Source organism: Sinohyriopsis cumingii, chromosome 17 (assembly GCF_028554795.1).
Source record: "Sinohyriopsis cumingii isolate HCF-2022 chromosome 17, ASM2855479v2, whole genome shotgun sequence".
In the NCBI taxonomy this organism is placed as follows: domain Eukaryota; kingdom Metazoa; phylum Mollusca; class Bivalvia; order Unionida; family Unionidae; genus Sinohyriopsis; species Sinohyriopsis cumingii.
In genome coordinates, this window is record NC_142977.1 from 57,087,305 (window position 1) to 57,111,140 (window position 23,836).

General features: G+C 36.3%; 1 protein-coding gene across 1 annotated transcript in view; it reads left to right on the forward strand.

The window, feature by feature from the left end:
- LOC149778822 (large neutral amino acids transporter small subunit 2-like) overlaps positions 1–23,836 on the forward strand; it is a 55,427-nt gene that overhangs the window by 16,958 nt on the left and 14,633 nt on the right. The window contains exons 5-8 of the mRNA XM_089939577.1: positions 16,729–16,852; positions 17,960–18,063; positions 19,661–19,757; positions 21,689–21,838. Of these exons, the coding sequence (XP_089795703.1) occupies positions 16,729–16,852; positions 17,960–18,063; positions 19,661–19,757; positions 21,689–21,838 (475 nt within the window). The remainder of the gene's footprint in view (positions 1–16,728; positions 16,853–17,959; positions 18,064–19,660; positions 19,758–21,688; positions 21,839–23,836) is intronic.

The following is a 23,836-nucleotide window of genomic DNA, read 5'->3' on the forward strand; positions in this document are numbered from 1 at the left end:
TCATCTTTTAATTGTTTCATTGTGTAAGATAGAGGAAAGGGCAGTTACTCCTTGTGTTGGCAGAATACTTTGTTTGAGTTCATAGGATGCTTCCTAAAAGTGGATTCAGAGGTTTAGAACATCAGCCTGGTACATCATCCTGCATGTCGTTAAATCAGCTAATGGAGGCATCCCATTGGCCCTGGCATATGTCATGTGATGATGTTCATGGGGAAATGGTCTTGGACTTTAAAAAAATGAACTTTATACATCCTTGAAAACTTGCAGAAACTTAAATATCTGATAGAACATGGAATTGGGTAAAAAGTGGACTTGACATTGTGTAATTCCTGTCTTAATTAGTTGTAATAATAGGATTTATCAGCACAGTACGAGCAAAAGTTGTGCTGTTTAAGGGCGAAACTCTAATGGTAAATATTATGACCCACCCCCCATCTGAAAAATAAGAGACTAAGTACTAATCATTAAAAGTGGGAAAGTAAAGGTGTACAAAATTGTAGACAAATAGAATTTTTATTGTAATGGGCCTTCCTCAAAGAAAACTGAATTGTCTGAGATTTGTATTTTGTGTAACATACAGATCTGCAGAATTTCCGCTAATTTCAGCTTTTTGCATCCATAAACACTTTTAAGAAAATGTTGCTTGAGTATGGCATATGAAAATAGAAAGGATTTGGGCTATTGATTTAGTTTCCTGCTTATACTCTTAGCACCTGATATCCTCTCAGGAAATGCCATGCACAGAAATAGTTCAATGATCGGATTTATTGTAGCCTAGAGAAATCATTGATTTTAGGGTGACATCTGAAAAAACATTTGGTTGATAAAAGATTTCATTGATTGCAATTACCTCTACTAAGAAGTGTGTAATAAATAACCACTTGTATTTACTCATTTATAAGTCGAGTGCAACTATAGACAGCATCTGCTGTCACATGTAGAATAGGGACATTGTTTGTTCTACTGATTGTTCCTACTTCATATAAGTTGCATAGACCCAGATCTGCCAGTGCATTATGGAACAGCAGATCTGTGTCTGTCCAGTCTGCAGTTGGGATCTGACTTGAAAGTCAGTATAGACGGTAAGTGGGTCAGCTAGAATTGGCAAAAACAAATTACGAGTCCTGTGGGAATATTGTTGCATTATTTGAGACTAATGTAAGGCATACAAAACAGAGATTAAAATGGGTATGACTTAATTAATCCCAGTGAGATGGTTCTTTTAGCTTGGGTTTGATATGCTTCTTTGAAAGCCATCAAAGTACTGGATTTTGTCTTTTTAAATTCAGGGCCGTAAAATCATTGAAAGTTGATATTTTGACGTTGAAATTCATTTTTGCTTCTGCAATGAGATTTTAGACAATTTTGTGCATTTATTACCTGAACTAACATAAGGATTTTGCTTTGTTATCTTGTTGCTCTCCACTGTATCAGCTTTGGTTTGTGTTGCTCATCATTAAGTACATGATTTTCACTTTAACTGTCTGTATTTGAGGTCCTAGTTAGTCCTTAAGTTTGCCTTAAATTAGTTGTAATATGTATAATTGCATAAATATTGGGTTCTGGGTTCAGTGCATAATATACAGGCATATCAGGGGTTAGCAAACTAAATAGACCTGGATCTGTTTGTCACATTATGCAAGGGCAGATCTTGTTGTTTGCAGTTGGATCAGACTTATATGCTAGTATGTAGTTAAATTAATATTCACAATTTCAAGATCCTCCAGTTTTGTGAGCACCAAGTATATTTTTTAAGCTGACAAGAATAAATTCAAATTTGAACACAAATTGTGGTATATTGTACCAGTAGTTAAGACCGTTCTGGTGGCCTAGTGGTTAGTGCATCCGCCTTGGATGCGGGAGGTCGTGGGTTTGATCCTTGGCCGAGTTGTACCAAAGACTTAAAAAAATGGTACCCACAGTTGTGTCGCTTGGCGCTCAGCATTAAGAAGTTAGTGTTAGAACTGGTCATCATGGTGTCAGGATAATGTGACTGGGTGGGTACGTCATGCTGCATGTCTGCGGCGTGATGCCCCAGTGCTAGACATCACCATAAATTGTTGCAATGCAGACATCTTAGCGATATGGCTGATTTTTATTTTATTTTAAAGCTACGTTCAAAATCCAGATCACACACACACCAGTAATTAAAAATGGGTGAATGAATAGAAGACCGCTAGACCTTGAAATTGATAATGCTACTTACATCCCAAGTTTCCCTGCCCCTTCCAGTTTATTTTAGATTTTTTCCGAATGAGAGTGCCAGAAACTAATAGGTACTTAGAACCAGGTTTTTTTCTTTTCTGAGAGGGACAACCATATTCTCACCACTCTTGATTTATCTAAAACATAAATTTATGCCATGTTAGTATGCAGATGTCCTAAATAATGCTAGTTTCAGTACATTTCATTTATACAAGTTGGATCTGACAGGGAACAATATAAACAAATCTTTTGACATTTAATGTGCCGACAGAGCAAGGCATTGTTATTGTTTTGCTAATTATGCCTGACAAACTGCGTAGATCCAGATTTGCTGGTGCATTAATCAATGGCAGTTCTGTGTCTGTGCTGTTTGAAGTTGGATCTGACCAATGAGTTCAGACTGTACTACACTGAGAACCACCTGATATTTCTGTCTTTGTAGAGGCCATCAGATTTTCTTACGGCCATTGGCTTTTGGGTGCATGTGAGAAAAGGGTACTGTTACTCTTATCATAAAAGATAACTCACTTCCAAATGCAAATATTCACTGCACACTTATTTCAATTGGCGTTATACATGAATAAACAGAAGGAAATAGCTAACACCAGATCTGCAACCAGTATTCTTTATCAGTAAAAGAAAATGTCAAAACAATATCATGTAAGTATTCTTTATTTCCTGGCAGTGATAAAATTGCAACCTAGTCAACCTAGTCGAGGTGCAACAGTACACAATAGAGACATTAATTTTCCTGATAAGATATTAATCAAAGATTCCTTTCGTTTGGACACCAATGCATAGTTGCCAACCTTCACGACTTTAGCATGAATTTCACAAATTCTCCAATACTCAATTATTTTAAATTTTCCAGTTAGCCAGTCATGATATTGGCAGTTGCCAAAACGGTCCGGTACTGCTAGTTGCGATATTAGTAAAACTATAGCTGATTGGTACAATTGGCCAGGTAGCAATCATTTTAGCATATTTTAATCTTTATGAAAAAGAGGAGTTTTACAAATGCTTTTGAAAGAAACCGGGACTTAACCTGAATTTTTCTCCACGTATGTGCTGCCAACACCGATTTGACTTAATGTTTGGCATCGCATGTTGAAAACGTCTTCACCACCAAGGAAAAAAAAGAAATGTATTGGACAAAAAATTTGGAATATACACAAAAATTGGCCCTGCATTCAGCCATCAGATAGCGATATACATCATGCTTTTTACACACATTGTGCCACACATTTTAGCATTGGTCATGGTGGCATGGGTGATGTGAGGAAGCACATTGGTAGCAAAAAGCACACAGAGGTGGGGCAGCTGCATGAAGACAGTTTTTTCGAGTGTTGGCACTTTTGAGATTGAAAGATTAGCATATATCATAATTTGCTAGAGTTCACATTTTTCTGTGCATGTGCTGACACCACTGATCATTCACTGTTCGAGGTTTCATCTTCTGGATCAAACCCATTTCATAATTAAGATTCACTACAGTTAAAATGTTTTCACCTCCAAGGAAAAATTGTATTCCACAAAAAGTGAAGAGTAGATTGGAGTACACCAAAGTTTGGCTTGGCATTCAGCCATCAAACATCGATCTACATTATGCTTTTCCTATGGTAATTTTACAGTTGTGAATATGCATAAAAAGCTGGTATTGTTGCTTACAATTTACCTGTCATACATGTACCATGTAGTAATATTATATAGAACATGTGTGACAGATAAATTGTAAGTAATGATACAAGCCCGTGTGGCCATGGGGCAGAACGATGTGAAAAAGCACACTGCAATAGCACCCCCAGCAAATTTCAGTTTCAGAGTACATTAAGCCACCTACTCAAGTCCTGCATGCCGCCATTGATGAAACATTGTTTGTGAGCTTTCTTGTTGAACATAACCTGTCTTTCTCAGATCATCAACAACGACAGTGGAAGATTATTTCCTATTGTGAGGATAAATAAGACAAACTTTAGCGCCTCCTTAGATGCTGAAATTTTGCAACAATTTCAGTCACCAAGATCATCCACCAGGCAAGAAGCCTGAACAGTTTTGAAAACAAATTTACCATAGCCTAATTGAGGAAGCTCAAGTCTGACAAATAGCATGAAATCTGTATATATCAGTAAATTTGGCTGCAAATAACGTAGTACATGTAATGAGTGTAAATATGTTTTTATTTTGGGATTTTCATGTAATGCATTAGTGACCATTGAGGTGGATGGAATTAATGTCATGATATAATTTTTCACTAATTGTGTTCCAAATTCACAAATTTTTTTTTACCCTCTTTTCACTAAGTGTGAGTCTGGAGGGTTGGCAGCTCTGCAAATGAACTCGACTGCAAGAAAAGTAATTATATTTTTTGGATTGGTAGCATAGATACATATATTTTTTGGATTGGTAGCATAGATACATATAACATTTAAAAAAATGTTATTCTATTATTCATGCATTAAAAGCTATCTCTAACCACTGAGATCTTTTGATAATTGTAAAACCACTCAGATATTTTGATAATTGTAAAACCACCCAGCTTGGGGCCCCGAGTGGCTGAGTGGTCTAACGTACTCATCATTCCGAATCACTGCCATCTTATCTGCATGGGTTAGAGTCTTGGGCTCTGCTAATGTGGGTGCTGAGAAAGCTTGCCAGTAGCTTCTCATGGGTCAGTGGTTCTTCCTAGGTTTTCCAGGATTCTTCCTCCACCAGTCACACTGGCAGCCATGTATAGCCTCTCTTGTGCTGAAAAATTGTGGTAAACCCTACAACAACAACCACCACTTCCCTCTGGACCCATTTCCTCCTCAAATGAGACTAAGATTGTAATGCCATGAAGGACATTACTCCAGAAATTTCCGGAAAAGATGGAAATAAGGTACCAAAATATACTCTTAAGTTACTTACTGCACCAGAATCATCTTTTTCATGGTCATTTCTTTGTTTTTCAACAATGTCTTTACTAGTTCTTTGAAAAGTCTAGAATTTTCAGTTTTGTCATTATAAATTTGTATCAGTATTATGTATAGTGAAAAACTAGAGTTCTTTTGATTTCCAGACAAATGAGATGGTTGGTTGGTAGTGATACAAGTAGCAGCTCCAGGAGCAAACTTGTGATACAAGTAGCAGCTCCATTCAGCCTTCCACCACACCACACACCACCCCAACAACTCATCAGGAGAGTTGTGTACATAGTTTTTACCTAAATTTATGTAGAAGAAATAAAAATCGTATTACTTTTATTTTCTTGTCTATTTGATTGACTTTTTTATTCTGTTCATTTTCTGTTTTTTGAAAACCAGTTTTATAGGTTTAATAATGAATTATATACAACTCTTGATAACCTTTTGCTGGAATTAATTGTCAAAATGATTTCCGTCATAAGGCAGTACGTGTAATTACTAAAGTAGAAGGATATATATATAATTTTGACTTATTTATTAAGCAGAAATATTATTTCTAACCAGTTTTGGTTCTCCAAGTTCAGTCAAGGGGTCAGTATAGAGAATATTGGGAAATGTATTTGGTATGTAACACCATCGAGAGAAAAAAACTGACGTTAAAGTGCAAGATACTTAATCAGAGAAAGCATCACCTTTATTTTAAAAAGAGAAGTAAGCATGAAGCGCAATAAGGTGAAGATGATTTATAGTTTCCCTCATGGATACATTTTGATCATTATCTGTTCATTATCATTTATCAGATCAAAATGTACTGTCTTGATAATGAAGTGTTACATGCAGGTTAACATTTCTGTAGACATGCAAATTAAATTTATACTGAAACGGCTTTTGATAAGCACATGATTGCTCTGCTGCCTGGCGGGGAAAAAGATCGCGGGCTTAATAGTATGGGGGAATGTTTCATGCCTTTTTATGATAAAACATCAGTACAGTATGTTCCTGGTGGCTATACTGTAACATTACATGTTAACAGCACATTTAGTGTTGACATTATAATTCGGGATGTACAGTGTATGCTGGAATTTCAGGTTGTCTTTGTGTTGACAGTCAGTGATTTGCATGATTTACTGTTTTACTTATTTTGGTGTGAATGACCCAATCCAGAACCAATGCAACAAAAAAAGTGTGATGCACTGTATAAATACTTATCAACCCTCTATACATTATATTTTGCAAGTTGGTGATTGTAGCTGTTGATAAAATAAAAATCTTGATAAAATAAAAATCTTTAGCTCTTTCACGTCCTTGTGTTTATTGCTGTGTGCCACATGGGCAATATTGCATCCACAGATGACTTTCATTTAAAATTTTTGTATGGTTTTTATGTTTTTATGATATTAAATTGTACACCTCTGTGCAGGGTGTACTACCAATGCATTTTTTATTCACATCAATTATTCAGTAAATGTACACTGCCTTCCATTATCCACAAATTTAAAAAACAAATCCCTAAATTAATTTGTGCATTTAGTTGAGCTGGATATTTGCCTGGTATTTGCAGTGCTTAATACATTATATATACAAATCATTAAAATATATGTAATTTAACAAAAAAAATACCTGCATGTACCTATCCTACTTTTAAAACCAATGCACTAGGAAAGCATATTTTGTTTACTTGGCTGAATAATGGTTTTGGTTGTAATTCAGTCAAAGTGAGTTGGCTTGCATTTAATTTGGCACAAACTATTTCTGTACTTATAGTCCTGTTTGTGTGCTCATTCAGCTAACATGTTTTGTAGTTGTAATCGGGTCAAGGTGAGTCGGCTTACCTTGCAGATGGGTCTATTTTGGCACAAACTGTGTCTGTACATGTCCTGTTTATTAGTTTGTTGAACAGTTTTATAAAGATCTGGGTTGTGATGTAGCAAATCAATTAATTAGGTAGCAAATCAATATATGATGTGTATACAATCTACTGTCAGATGCTAGTGTTTGTTGAAGAGGCAATGAAAAGCATTTCAGACTTGAATTGCTCATAAATATTACTTACTATACATGTTCATGTGCTGCTGTGATAATAAAGACAGTTTTGACAGAAAATGTGTTTGTTAATTATTATTTTCCTGTCATTTCTGAAAACATACATTCCAGATGGATCAAAATGGGACATTACTCGTCTACATACTAGCTTTTTATCTTTGCAAGTGCATGAAACTGTAGTTATTTTGCACAAACTTGTGTATTCTGATTTCTGACCTGAAAGTAATTCTCTAGCTGGTTGGAAAAATAATGTTTCAAAATACAGTTTTTATCACCGCTCTATTACGTGATGACCGCTCCGGTGGCCATAGTGGTTAGAGCGTCTGCCTTGGATGCAAGAGGTCGTGGGTTCGATCCCCGGCTGAATCATACAAAAGACTTGTTAAAAAAATGTTGCTAACAGCTGCCTTGCTAGGCACACAGCATTAAGAGGTGCCGCTGTGGTAGCCTAAGTGGTTAGAACATCTGCTTCGGATGTGGGCAGTTGCGAATCTGAATCCTGGCCAAATCTTATCAGAGACTTACAAATATTGTACTCGCAGCTACCTCGCTTTGGCTCTCAGCGTTAAGAGGCTAGTGTTAGGACTGGTTGGGATGGTGCCAGGATAAGGTGACTGGATGGGACATGATGCTGCATGTTATTGTTGTACTGTTTAACACCATTTTTCAGCACACAGTAGGCTATACATGGCGGCCAGTATTAATGGTGGAAGAACTCTGGAAAACCCGGGAAAGAACCATCGACCCACGAGAAGCTACTGGTAAGCTTTCTTACATCGGCATAATCCCAGACTTGAACCCACACAGACAGAGGTGAGATGTCAATGATTCGTAACGGAGAGTGCTTTAGACCACTTGGCCACCCAGGGCCCTGATGCTGCATGTCTTTGGCGTGAGGCACCAGTGCTTGACATCACTATAAACTGCCACACTGCAGACATTGTAACAATAATACTTGAAAATTGTTAAAGCTATTTTACAAATCGAACTAGGAAAATTGACAAGCTGAAATGTCAGATGTAAATCAGATATGTCAACAATACATATCACTATTGTTACAAAGTATAATGTGATATTTAGAGTGGAAAAACTGGCGCAAAATCAAGTTAGTATTGTTTAGTTTAATTACTTGTGTCTTACCTGTGGTAACTTTAATTCTTGGTTGCATAAAAAGACCATGAAATACAAAACCTCCATGCAGGTGGATCTTGGAACATTGACATACTGAAATGACATGTTTACAGTACACATTGTTATCATTAGATGCCTTCCATTATGTATGAAATATAATGTTAACGAAATAATGGCACAAAATCAGGTTATATATTGTATTCCTTAATTATTTGTGTTTTGTGTAAACCCAATGTAGCCATAAACAGCATAAACCCAGATTTGGTTGGTCACTGACCAGAAGAAGAGCTTATGAGATGGAATGTTATATATCCATCCATTAGTACAGATTTGTTATTGCTCCTTCTAAACTGCTTGGAGGATAGCCATGAACCTTGACACACATTCATTCCCTGGCCTGGTTGGTCCTAAATGAAAATGGTATTGCATGCAAATCCAATATGGTCACCATAGTTGCCATGTTGAAAAATTATGTCATCATACTGCTCCTAAGCGAATGGCCATATTAACATGGGGTTCTCACTTAAAGGTTTTAGATGAAATTCGGTCTGATCTGATGTCCAATATGGCCACCACATGGTCCATGTTGAAAATCCTGTCATTTCTATAGATTGACTGGTTATCACCATGGGTTTTTAACTAAAAGACCCCCTAGTTGGTCATAAATGAAATTGGTGCAGATTCAGATAATGACTAAACATCGCATCCTGATTTGTTGAGAAAGACCCTGACACAAAAAGTTGACGGAAATTAGTTGGTCAGACTATAAGAAAACTGAATGCTAGATGACTGACATTTTGCAATAATTTGCATTATGGTAATCATGGTTGGAAGATTTTGGAACAGCACCTACAAAAGAAGCTGCATACGGAAAAATTGAAGCTCAGAAGGCATCTGGAAAAAGTGCCGTTAATTACTGTAAGAAGAAAGATTTCTTGCATGGGAGAACAGATGTAGCCCTTAGATTATGTGCACTGCATGTCACCAATACATGCACCAGCTTGAAAGGAAAAAGGCTCTTATTGAGAAGGAAAAGGAACGAGTGCACATTGAGCCCAAAAAGTGGTGACAAAAAGGAAGGCTAAAGAAATCTTGGCCAAGTCTACAAAAAGAGCTCGACTGGCATATCAACAGGATGTGTCCACTGGAGAAAAAAGACAAGTGAATGTATGGGGTTATTTGTATATAGTTGATGTACTTGGGTGTTTGTTTTACAGATTTGTTATGAAAAGAGAGAACTATAATATATTTGCTACAAAAAATGGACAAATTGTTGTGACTTAAATTACAATGTGAACACTGACATGCACATGAAATAACTTCTGTAGTATTGGAGAACAAGTCAGGTTGAACATTTTTATTTTTGGTAAGTTTTATTAGTTTTTCAAATGCTTAATTTGATTTATTTTATGATCATAAATTGCACCAAGAGCATTTTTTTATTGGTGTAAAATGTATTTTTGCCATAGGGACTTCCTTCATTTGGACACCTGGATTGGTGGCACTGCACATCAAAATCCTGTTGGGGGCGGATCCCCAACCCTTTCTTAAAATTATTTTTTTTTATTTTTATGGAAGAACAAAATTGTGCTTGAAAGGTGGTCATTTCTGACTCTTGCTCTCCAGAAAATGTCCTCTAGACCAGTGCTGTCCAACCTTTTTGACACCATGGGCCACTGAAACGTTTTTCTTGAAGCCGATGGCCACAGCAGAAAACTGAAAAGCAACGACTATAACGATGCTCAAGGTCTGGCAGGCCATTTAAAATCATCCCATGGGCCACGGGTTGGACAGCCCTGCTCTAGGCACTTAAAAATATTGGGAGTGTTGGTAAGCGCCTTAATGAGCTTCATGTACAATACTGTTACTTAGAAACAGAAATGAAATGGTCACAAGATTAAAAAGTTAGAATTTTTTTTAATGGTCTGAAACATTTTTTAGGTGGTAGAAAAAAAAAGAGGGTTGGGAAACTTATATTTATGATTTCTGTTGAACAGTTTAGACAGATCTGCCAGTACACGATGACTTGTGATCAATTGGAAGATAGGTCACATGATTTATCTGCATGTTCCAGAACATCAGGTTGGAAACTACTGTGTTACACAGATACAGGTTGAATGAAGAGCTTTATTCACCACTCAGCCATTACATAATATGTAGACCCTAATGTGCCAGTACATTCTGTGATGGCGGATCAAATTTTCCACCCAACTTGTACATATTTAGGCCAAATAAACATGTTTTCTGTTTCACAGATTTTAAAATTCGGGCAGGCAGGTCTTCCTTTTTTTAAACATATTTTTTATGTGATTTTTTGTTGGTTTTTTTACCATGGGGAAAAAAGTTTTTGTCGGCAGTGAGAAGTCGGTGATCAGCCAATCAGTAAACACATTTTGTTTGTTTGGCTTTATATATGGTATTTAATTTCTGACCAATAGAAAATCTGATAAAATTGACAATAAGTTACTGATACAGTGTTGATCTTGAATTTCTGTCGTGTTGAAATATTAGACTTCACGTATGACATAAAGAAAAAATATTGACCTTGACACAGCTATTTGGACTGGTTATCTTCTGGACTATCATTATTCTAGGCTTGGGGAAGCTTTATTGTAATGCTACCAGTAAACTTTCAAGAAATTAAATTCTCGATTTGTTAATTGTACATGTAGCTATTAAAATGCTTAGTTTCGTGTATTTTTTTATGGATTTTAAAACTAAAGATGAGGAACCTATTTGAATATTTTACGCAGATTTATTTAAATCCACGAATACATTTATACCGCATTAAAAATATGTAACGCAATTTAGATTTAAGCCTTTTTTCACCCCAAGTTGTTAGTATATTGTTATGTATGCATGTTCTGTTTTATGATGGTGCATTCAGTTCATCCAAAGTTGTTAGTATATTGCTATATATGCATGTTCTGTTTTATGATGGTGCAAGTTCCAGGTGTCCCATGCACATTATTTGTACTTGATCACAATGAATGTCACTTGCGCAAATAGAACCATGTAGCTGTACACACCCAGAATTAATCGGTCACTAAGCTGTCTGACACATTGAGAAAGGCCTGATTAGTTAATGTCTTGATAACTCAGGCTTGGTCTGGTATTATAAGTTTGTACTTTGTGTTATTCACACGGTAACCATTTGAATTTTTTTAATAAAGACCCCAAAGCATTAGTTCCAAAACGGGGGAATAAATTACCAGATTGATTACATTCACATTTCTGGGACATGAGATTTTCATAAATGAAAGATAGTGGTGCTCAGATCAGTAATCGGAGGACACAGCTTAAGTCCAACAACAATTCCTCTGTAAATGATAAATTGTCAAGCAGATCTTTTTTTAGAATTTAATTAGAAACTATTTAACAGTAACCTATTTGAATATATCATGGTCACCTCTGTCCAAATAAATGTTTTCATGTTTTTCTACAATAATGTCTGTTTTATCTTTGATCTGAAAGAAAAATGTCACAAGTTTGTTCAGGATGACTACTGTCTACATCACAGTATGGTTCCATATTAGAACATTAACTAATATAGCTAATTGATGCAAAAGAACTGTTAACATTTTTGAAAGGCATGCATCACTGCACATTATTTGTGTCAGGGATTGTGTATATAAATTTGTTGTTTCGATTGTGCATATAAATTTGTTGATGCTATTAAAAAAAATCCGTAATATCCACAACAATTGGTACTATACAAAAGAAGCAATGTCACAGTTTGGCGATCAATATGAGACTTGAATGAAAACACAGTGTCTCATTGTGAAGACTCAGAAGCATTAGGATAAATATTTTGTCATAAAAGGTGGACACGGATTTGATCCTGATGTAAAGAGAAGGATCATAAAGAGTTCTTAAAACATGATACCGACTTCTGCTAGAAAATAACTAAGATGCTTCAATGCCTCAGTTGCATGCTTGTTGGAATGTCAGGAAAACTACTTCTGGATGACAAACTCAAGTACAGTAGACATAAGAAGTCATTTTTAGCTTTGAGACCTTTCCTTATTCTTGTTATCTTCGCTTAAAACATAATTCCCGCTGTAAAAAAGGAAAAGATGAAAAAGTTGGGAATGAGAATAGGTTTGTTTGTGATGACCCCACCCCCCTGCAGTATTTTTGCGAAACTTTGTCCGAGTCTGAAGAAAAGCAAGAAAGTTTCAGAAGTTAAATTTTGAAGATAAGTTGCACAAAACATTTAATTTTTTAAAAAATTTGATTTAACTTGCCATGAATTTAGTATGACAGGTTCTATTACCAGAATTTTGGAAGCTACAGAATTTCAATACCATATGCAGTGAATTGACACAAATGCTCTCAGAAAGAGCTGTCTAAATGAATCTCTCATTGCATTGATCATCCATTATTGAGAAAAACATGTCAGTCCTGTCAAAATAAGGTGGTGAACATGTACTGCATGAATGGGGAATATTCTGGCATGGGTGCTGGAACAGTGGTCCAGTTTCACACCATGTATGACATGGTTAAACATAGGTGTAAGGTTCCATTGAGAGCATCTGTTAATTACATGCCCAATCACTATTTCGAAGCGTGTTTCTAGCTATGAAAGTTGGTTGAAAATGAAAGTTAACATAAAAGTATATTGGTCATTTGCTTAAATTTTCAAGCCATTACAGGAATTAATTCATTCTTTTGAACGCTTTGGACTGAGGCTTTTTTGACAAAACCTTGTTAGCACAATTTTGCAAAAACTATTTTGATATGGAGATTAAACATTTTGGCAAGCCTGTTTTAGACACAATTAAATAACTATTGGATTTATAGCAATTTATCAAAATGAAATTTATTTTGTATAACTTAGACTTATTTGATCTGCAGTGGTTTTAGAAACACAGATCTCTTTGGTTTTTGTCCCCGATTTTAGCTCCCTGGCCACACCTTTCTTCAAATATCACAACTACATTATCATAATAGGGATGAGAGAGAGACAGTTACAAGAGTCTCAAAATGGGGGCAGATTTCTATTTTGAAAATGTGCAAAGACCTGGAACTTGTCAGTTTCCAAAAGTGTAGGAACCCTATAAAGAGCTTCTTCCCTTTGTGCAATATATTAATAGATTTGTCTTTGAAAAACTTTTATCAAGTCATGATGCCACGTAGCCATATTAGCTTAGACCTGGATCACCCACATCAATTCCAATATGTATGCTGTATATATTTGGTTACAAGTTTAGTTCATCTTCAAACAACATAGACTCTGCCATTGCACAAGATATGAGCAGATTAGGGTCTGTTATTTATTCTATTGACTGCTTTAAAAAAAAACCTGCATAGACCCAGATCTGACAGTGCATTATTTGATGGCAGGTCTGGGTCTATGCATATACATGTATTTTGCACTGGATTAGCTTCTAAGCAAGTATGTAGGTAGATAGGATATTGTACTTGAATGACTGTATGGTCATGGTCATTTCAGGTGAATGTCTGGTCTGTTGATGAGTTGAATAACCTTGTACAAGATGGAAAAATCAATTCAAGTTGTTCACAAAGCAAAAGGGCAAATACAGTTCATGTATTCATGTATAACCATAACAAGTAACTAACCATGCAGTTTGGAGAGATGAAAATGTTGGGCACTATTGAAAATTCAACCCTCAAGGGTTTGTAATGTAAAAGTTTAATGACCGCATGTTGTGTTTTCATACAATTTGAACTAAGCTAATGTAATTTAAGCCAGTACGGTTCAGGAAATTTTAAGATTTTACTCGCAAGGTTGAGGCACAATTTATCCTTATTCATCTGCTGCTTGAGACACACCTCATCCATCCACCCAGCCAACTGACAAGGATTTAGATAATTTTCTCTTGCACAATGATCGGACATTTCCGTTCCATGAATACATTTAGAGTTTATATCATTTTCTCTTGAACAGTGATGTGGGCATTCATGTTTCATGACTACATTTTTGATTCCTTTCAGATGGAATTTTGACAGTTAAGGTGTGTTTGCACTGCTGCACACAGTGGATGTCTATTGCACATAACATTCAGAAAGTTGCTTTTATCCAGTACTTCAAAAACTGGATAGCTTTGTGCCCAGGGAATCTTTGAATCTTGTATAGACCCATAACACATTTGAATCTTGTATAGACCCATAACACATTTGAATCTTGTATAAACCCATAACACATCTGAATCTTGTATAGACCCATAACACATTTGAATCTTGTACAGGTCCATTATCACTGGAGTACTTGCCAAATGAGCTTAATGCATTTTGAAAGTTTGCAGGCTCTATAGTAGAGTAAGCTTGCATGGTCCTGTGCTGGATGCTTTAAGCATCTATCGAGAATTGCTATTTTAAACACGTTCTCAGAAACCACTGTATCAGTTTCAACCAAACTTGGCGGAGAGCATCCTGGCTTGAATGTCTTTGGAGTTTGTACAAATGGTATGCCGTCAAATATGCCAGCTGCTGCAAAAAACATAAAATCTTAAAATGACTTCACAAAATGCATGCTCAACAGGTTTGGACAAAGAATTCTGGTGTGAAGGCATTAACAGTGTACGTATGATGCCATTATTTCATCATGTATGGCAATGTTTACTATAAAAACCTTCACACAAGTTCCTTCATTTAACCGAATGCATTCTGATGGCCTTTCAAATTTATACAAATGATGCTGAGTTTCCATTAAAAATATGCCCCCACCTCAACACACCCCATTGTTGGTTTTCTCACTGTGTCCTTGGGACAGATCTTTGAGCTCCCATTTCCTCAGCACATATAACCAGTTAAAAGTGCATTTACCCCCCCCCCCCCCCCCCCCCCGCCAAAAAAAAAACAGACTTGAAAGTAACCATTACATCACTTTAACGAAAAGCACCAAATAGAATTTGACCAAATCAGATGAAAAATACCCTGGCATAAAGACATTTCAAATGTTTGTACACGATTCCAATCGGCCATCATTATATGGATCCCATTACTAAAAATAGAAGAAGCTTCAGTGGTCATCTTAAAGTAAGCTAAGAGGAGATGAGGAAATTTGATAGAAAATGATCAGGCATAAATAAATGCCTTCTGTTTTGCACAGATAATACTGATCTTCATTATATATGGCTGCCATCATTCAGAATAGAAATTAGAAATAGACTTTTAGCTCTTTACTTCCAAACTGCTGAACAAAATATTAGAAAGCATGTGTGATTTTATTTGTAAAATGGTAAAATATCTTAAAAAGACTTCATTTGAAAAAAGCACTAAATAAAATTGAACCAAATTTAGCTAAAAGGTTCCTGGCCTGAAACGCCATCCAACTTTGCACAATGATGAACCAAATTTAACAAAAAGGTTCCTGGCTGGAAACTCCATCTAACTTTGCATAATGATGAACCAAATTTAACAAAAAGGTTCCTGGCCTGAAACTCCATCAAACTTTGCATAATGATGAACCAAATTTAACAAAAAAAGCTCCTGGCCTGAAACGCAATCTAACTTTGCACAATGATGCTGATATTGCCTCCTTGTATTTAAATGTGAAAAATGTCAATCAGCTGTCAGTGTTCCTGTTAGAACATAATTAAGTGCCAGAGTTCAGTCAAAAGCACACCAGCTATGTATTATGATGTCAATTAAGTCTTTTGTATCAGATAAAAGAAAGTAAAAGGGGATGAAAATCCTATCCATGTAAGAATGCATTTCAGTTGACAGACCAGTTTTAGCTATTGTTATGCAAGCAACATGATTCATATATCTAGTATTACTTAATGGTGTATCGTGCTCATATGCAAATGGGGTGGCCGAGTGGTCTAAAGCGCTCTCCATCATGGATCACTGCCATCTCACCACTGTCTGCGTGGGTTCAAGTCTTGGGCTCAGCCAGTGTGGATATGTGAGAAAGCTTGCCGGTAGCTTCTTGTGGGTCTGTGGTTCTTTCTGGGGTTTTCCCTGGTTCTTCCTCTACCATTAATACTGGCTGCCATGTATAGCCTATGTTGTGCTGCAAACTGGTGTTAAACCCCATAACAACAACAACAACAACATATGCAAGTGTTGTCAGTGGTAGCAGGGTGACCAAGATTCTGTACAAGGGATGCAGGGTAACCAAGATTGTGTACAAGGGATGCAGGGTAACCAAGATTCTGTACAAGGGATGCAGGGTAACCAAGATTCTGTACAGGGGTAGCAGGGTAACCAAGATTCGGCACAAGGAATGCAGGGTAACCAAGATTTTGTACAAGGGTAGCAGGGTAACTATGATTTGGTACCAGGGCAACCTAGATTCATTGCCTGAAAGGCTCATTTTCAGCGTTAGCATTCATCAAGAAGTAAGATGCTTCATATATGTATGTGCCCATTATTTAGGAATTAATACAAGCCTTACTGTATAGAAATCTGAAATCATTAGCAATCCATTTTTGTTTCTTTTTTCAGTTTGACAAAAATTCATTTTTGTTGATTTCAGAAACTTGCCAAAGGCTATATTTATATCCATCACCATGGTAACTGGAGTCTACACTTTAGCCAATGTTGCATACTTCACAACTGTCAGTCGGGAAGAGGTACTTAGTGGTGCTGCTGTGGCTGTGGTAAGTAACTGATTCTAATTCATAATAACAAACTTAATATATATATATAAAATTGTAAAGTGAATTCTCAGACACAATGAGGATGCATTCACAGATGTAACATTTGTTATCACTCATCATTTCTATTCACTTGTAAGTCATCCATTTACAAACTGCGCAGACCAGATCTACTGTCACATAATAAAGTGGCAGATATTCTAAAGTGGAGGTCACTCCGGCATCCTGTAAGTCAGAACACTGTGTGAAATGGAATATTATAGTGGAGGTCACTTTGGCGTCCTCTAAGTTAGAATACTGTGTGAAATAGAATATTATAGTGGAGGTCACTCTGGCATGTGCTATGTCAGAACACTATATGTAGTAGAATGCTAACATGTATTGTTTCTGCTGTGCTTATTTGAAGTCTGATGGCTAAAACAGTGTAATGACCAAGACAGGCAAATAAACCTAAGGTCTTATGGTTTAAACAGAGTGTAATGACCAAGACGGGCACATAAACCCATGGTCCTGTGGCTAAAACACTCAGTGTTATGACCAGCAGCACGTAAACCTAAATTGGAACAAAACAAAGGTCATATATATATGAATTGGTCTTATATTGGGCCCTTTCAAAAATGAATTCCATTTAACTTTTCTGCTATACTTTTCTTGAAATAGTTTCTGGCCCATCCAGAAAAGAACAAAATTGTTTTACCTTATTCTGCCTTTATCAACGATATTAATACTGTACTTGAATATAATGTAATAGTAAATGGTGTATACATTTTGATTGAGATTAATGCTTGGAATATTTTGATGCGGAGCTTGCTTTAAGTGATGATGTAAATTTAATAGTGAAATGCAAATAAATCTTTCCATTGCAAATTTTGTTTGTTAGGTTCAGTGGGTGGGGTGTGAGTACACATACATATTGGTACTACGTATGTACATATATCTCAGATATTTGTCCATTGAACCAATAATAAAATCAGAGTTGAGCACCAGAACATGTAAGTCCTGCAAACATGGACGTGATTTAATCTGTATATGCCTTAACTTTAAAAATCTAACATATGATTTTTAGAGTGAAACTGATTTTTGTTCACATTTGATTTCCTAATTTTGCAGATGTTTTCCAAACGACTGTACGGCGTCATGTGGGTGATCATGCCAATATTCGTGTCCCTTTCCACCTTTGGAGGTGTGAATGGGATTCTCTTTACATCGTCAAGGTGAGTTGTCACTGTACATGAATTTCGATAGGCTGGAATAAATTGCATTATAGGCAGGGTGAAATAAAAATGTTGAAACCCTTATTCGTCATGCATCCTATGCTGTACGTATTATTGAATCTGCGGAAAATGCCACTCGTCCAATTGGATGAGCATCTTAAAGTGATGTGCCCAATCTCTGCCACCACTTGCAAATATGAGTAAATGAATGGAATTTTCAAGCTGTAGTAGGGATTTAATACATTGGTTTGCTAAGAACACGAGGGAAGAGTTGAACTCAAATTGTTCATACCATAGTCCCTGAAACTTCTGTATTTGACGGACATGTCTCCAATATTGAAGGTTTTGACTGGCGCATACTGTAATCAATCGGACATCAGTCATAGAAGTTCTCAAATACTTTGCATCAGCTTGTATTTAATAGTAGTTGTGCAATAAATTGCCAGATAAACACCTAATGGGGGTGCTCTACAGATGTTGTGAGAGTGACAAAATTTGAAACTGTGCCACCTTAATAAAGTAAAATTAAAAGGGCTACTCTTTTTACAGGTTGTTTGTTTGTGGAACAGTCAGTATAGGTGTTGCAGGCTATGCCTAATTCAGAGGTGACTAGGTCTAGTTCACACATTGTTTCTTTACTGGACTATGAATGTATTTGTTGCTGACTTTGGTCAATATGTTTTCCCTGTTATTTAAACTCTTTACAGCCACCAAACACAAGACAAAAGCGTAGTACAAGCTTATCTCCTGGACTTATAAAAAAAAACCCACTATAATCAAATGACTACCACAGAGTTTGTTCTATAGACATTCATTTAGTCCTTCACACCACATGGTATATCAGCACTTAATGCCTTTACAAAAAAAAAATGTGAAGCCTCTGCCTGAATTTTAAAAAAAATCCTGGCAACAACAGTTAAATGGTATTATCATTCTTAAAGACTTGTATAGAGACTTGATCAAATAAAACTTGACCATTTCACTTTACTGGAAGTGCTCATTTATTAGGTGTTCGATATTCCATTTAGCAAGTCAATTTTTTTTGGTGTGGATAATTAATAATTAATTTTTAAACAGATTTGAAGGGAATAAAATACTATTGTTGTATGACATTTTATAGTTTTCTGAAAGAAAAAAGATTTTTTTAAAAAATTGTTAATTAGAGGAAATCAGTTAATCATGCCCAGATAATGCTAATACTAAAGCAGCAGCAAATCTGGAGCTGTAAATGACACATTTTCTGGTACTTTTATTAATTAACTCTGTCAGTATTTTCTTTTTTGTTACAACTTGTCATATGACCTTTGAAGGATTTTATAATAAAACCGGTCCAGTGGCCTAGTGGTTAGAGCATCTGTCTTGGATGCAGGAGGTTATGGGTTGAATCCCAGGCTGAGTCGTACCAAAGACTTGTAAAAATGGTACTAACTGCTCGCTCGCATGGTGTTCAGCATTAAGAGGTTAGTGTTAGGACTGGTCAGCCTGGTGTCAGGATAATGTGACTGTGTCAACATCATGCTACATGTCTGCGACACAGACACAGACACACAGAAAAGCCTTTGTACAGTTCCCTTGAAGCTTATTTTGTATTTTGCAGATTGTTCTATGTAGGAGGCCGTAATGGACACATGCCCCAGATCCTCAGCATGGTCCAGATCAAGAGAATGACGCCCTTCCCAGCAGCACTTTTTATGGTATGATTATGACTCCTTGGTCTCTAGTGTTTTTCTTTATCCTGTGTATAGAATATACTTCACGATGTAAAAAAAAAACATTGTACATAAGATGAAGACTGAAGTAGACCATAAATATGCAGAAAGTTGCATCAGAGATGAATAAAGATGCAGATAATTTGGGAGGAAAACAAATGTTTATCAGCATAGTTTTGAGCAAAGAACAGATTCAAGGATCCAGGTTTGGGATGAATGGAGATGTCAGTTATTTTTCTTGGTCATTGATAGTTATTGGAACGCAGGGGCAGAGGAAAATGCAGTTGATTGAATGGAAATTTTATACTTATAATGAATATGTCATCCATTCTGGATTGGTTGCCAAGGTTATGAAAAAAAGGATTCCTGCTAAGCATGCTTTTTGGTTGTCAATGCTGAAGGTCCCAGCAGAAATCAGGGTCTCGCGCTTTCAGCCCTAAACAATTAAAACTTTTAGTATGGGCTGTGATCTGCATGTGTATTGTGTAGCAGCAGTTTTGGTTCTATTCTGTTTGTGGTAGAATACATGTTTTACATAGGAAAATACTGTACAGTTAAAATTCATAATTGATGATTGTGCAAAAGTGTGCAAATGAGATAGCCCTAGCCTTCCAGCATTGACTTTTAAGCCTCATTGAGCCTGTTATATGTGAATTGAAACCTTTTGAGTGGAAACTGTATGTTTGTCATTTTGTTGATGGGGAAAGAAAATGGGTTCACAGATAAGCAAATTTTCTAGATTTATTGGTAATTTTTTGGAAACTGTCGGTATGGTGTTGTAATATATTTTTGCTTGTACCATATATCCTTATTTTCAAGTCAAGTCCAACTGCAAATGGCACAAACCCATATCTTTGATCGCATATGCTGCGAAATCTGGGTCTCTGCATTTGTTAGGAGTAATTAGTATAACAATTAACACAGATCCTGATCTACTGGTGCATTATGTTGTTTGCAGTTGAACTCAACTTATAAATGAGAATATATGGTAATTTGAGACTCTCCTTTATACTAACACAAGTTACCATTATTAATTTATGAAGTGTCCAAAAGTGGGCTGACCCCATAATGTGTCAGAATTAAGTGAGTAATACATTATGATGGTAGACAGTAAACAAATTATTATACCATATTCAGTACAATACCTGAACTGGGTGCTGAACAAATAGTATTAGGTACATTTTTTGTGGTCAAGCTTGTCATGTTAAATGCACATTAGCAATTTAAAAAAGTTTTATTCCATCACCAGGATGAACTAGCTAGATAAACAGTTGGCTCCCTTTGGGTATTTTGTGAGCTCTTCAGTTTGGAGGCTCATTCTCTCTCTCAGCTCGATTGCATTGAACAAAACATGTGAAATACATTTTTTTGATTGATTTACCCTAAAAGTCAAGATGCGAGGAATCCAGAGGCAAGCATGGTAACAAGTTCCAGAATAATTACTTTGTTCTGTGTGGGTTTTAACAACTGCATTCCACCTATTTGGGCTGAAAAGTGCACTCCAAATGGATTTATCTTAATCAGGAGAGACAGAGAGAGAGAAAGTATGTGTGTTTAAGGGCATGAACAGATATTACATTGAATACAGTCCATTTTTTTGGCTTACTGAACTTCAGCCTCTGGAGAGTCCAAAAATCAGGGTGAAAATAGTTTGGGTTTCTGAATAAATACCAAGGCGTATATTAAACTGATTTGGGCATTATCCCATCTCTGACATTTGACGGGGTCAGATAATTGTACATATATAATGTGAGAAGAGATTATGTGATCATAATGAATCAGTAGAACACATAATTGGGTTTGTGCAGACACCATGACCTGTTTAGTACTAGCTCTTTATAGCTCCATATTGTGTCACTAACAAAACATGTAACTAATAAATCTCTACTCATGATATCATTTTTCTTGCCTTGCAGGGTTTGTTTTCCTTGGTGTACCTGTGTTCATCAAACATGTATGCTTTGATAAACTATGTCAGCTTCGTCACCTGGCTTGCCATTGCTGTCTCCATCATTGTTCTTCTCTACTTTAGGTGGACACGACCAAACATGGATAGACCAATCAAGGTAACAAGTTTCACATGTACAAAAGCTTGTACCTGTTTTTCTGTTTGTAAAGTTTCAAGGCTGAGAGGTCTAAATAAGACAGATGTTTTCGTACTGTACTCAGTGTGATTAAATTCAGATCTCCACTTTCCTATGTGAAGATCTGACAGTGATTGCTTACGGGTTATGTTCTGGTGACCTTTGAATTCGTTAATGGAAATACAGCTTTAAAAATCAGAAAGTGAATCAGATTGTTTGGCAGATGTTACTCTTGAGGCACACTACTCAGATGTTGATAAATTGGCAATTATGGTAATAACATAGTTCACCAGAACATTACCCTGGCTGTTAGATCTTCACTTTGGACGGTGCAGATCTGGTTGTAGTCAGATTGTTGCTGTACTCAATAAATATATCAAAACGTTTGTTACAAGTTTACATCAGGATATATGAATCTGCCTCGGATGTGGGAGGTCGTGGGTTTGATCTTTGGCCGAGTCATACCAAAGACTTACAAAAATGGTACTAACAGCTGCCTCGCTTGGCGCTCAGCATTAAGAGGTTACTGTTAGGACTGGTCAGCCTAACATCAGGATAATGTGACTGGGTGGGACATCATGCTACGTGTCTGCAGCATGATGTCCAAGTGCTAGACATCACTATAAACTGCCACACTGCAGACATTGTAGCAATATGACTGAAAAATTGTTAAAGCTATGTTAAAAATCCAAGTCACACACAGAGAGAGGAATATTATGTCCCGACAGCTGGAGAACGTAGAAATTAACATTTCTCTTATTGCTTTGTACATGTTTGCTGTGATAAAAAAAACCAACTCCCGTTTACCATATATATTAACTTATAGGTCTGATTCATTGCATAATGCACCAGCAGATCAGGCTCTCTGTTGTTTGCTGTATGGATGACTCCTCACAGACATTAAAGGCCCAGATTTCATGGTGCATTATGCAATGGATGATCTGGGTATTTGCTGTTGGATCAGCAAGTATATACATTATTTTCATTCACATCATTGTCAAGATACAAAATTTAAAGTCTTGAACATGTTAATATTTTTCCCCAACCACACGGTAAATATTGACAGGTGAAATTTGTTCATTATTGTTTAAGAGGATTTTAAAAACTCTAAAGATTTCAAGTGTTACTATTGTGATATTTAGTAAAACATCTTTATTACCAGTCATGGACTTTTCTAGTCATTATGCACATGTTATTGCATAAATGAGATAAGTAATGTAGATCCTTGCACACAAGTCGACTCCCTCTGCAGTAGACACATATCTACTATCACATAACGGGCTGGCAGAGCTGGGTCTATGCAGTTTTTAGGAGTAATCAGTAGAAAAACATAAAATACAATGGTAGGTCAGGGTCTGTGTTGATTACAATTTTAACAGATTTAAGGTTAGTACATACACTAGCTGAGAATCTTCACTCTTATGAATCAGTATTCTTATATGATCGGTATGGTTTTTCTTATTTAAAGCATCAGGTTTTTTTATGTGAGCCTTTAACACCATAATTACACATGCTGTTGTAACGTAGGTTTTCTTAAGGTTTATGAAACCTTTTTGAACAATATTCAGCATATAATTTTTCTACCTATAATAATAATAATAACAATAATAATTTATTCAGTAATTTAGGCTACTGGCCCATATTACAAAATTCAATGCAAGTAAATATTGTGTACACCATGGTGTGCATGGTATTATAATGGTGTTACTAGCACTGTATCATTCACCATTACAAATAGTCACCAAGTACATTTTGCAATGTGAAAATGTTTGCTTGAGTACTTAGAGAAGATTTTTCAGTTTGTTGTCTTGAACTCATCCCTCTCGCTCTATTACAATTAACAGACAGCAAGCCATTTGGGTCTGTTACAAATCTGAAAATGGAAGGGGGGAGGGGTCATTGATTTTTCTTTTGCAGGACATTATCACATGAAACACTATTTAATGTCAAGCCATTTGGAGTCCAGTGCTATGCCTCGAG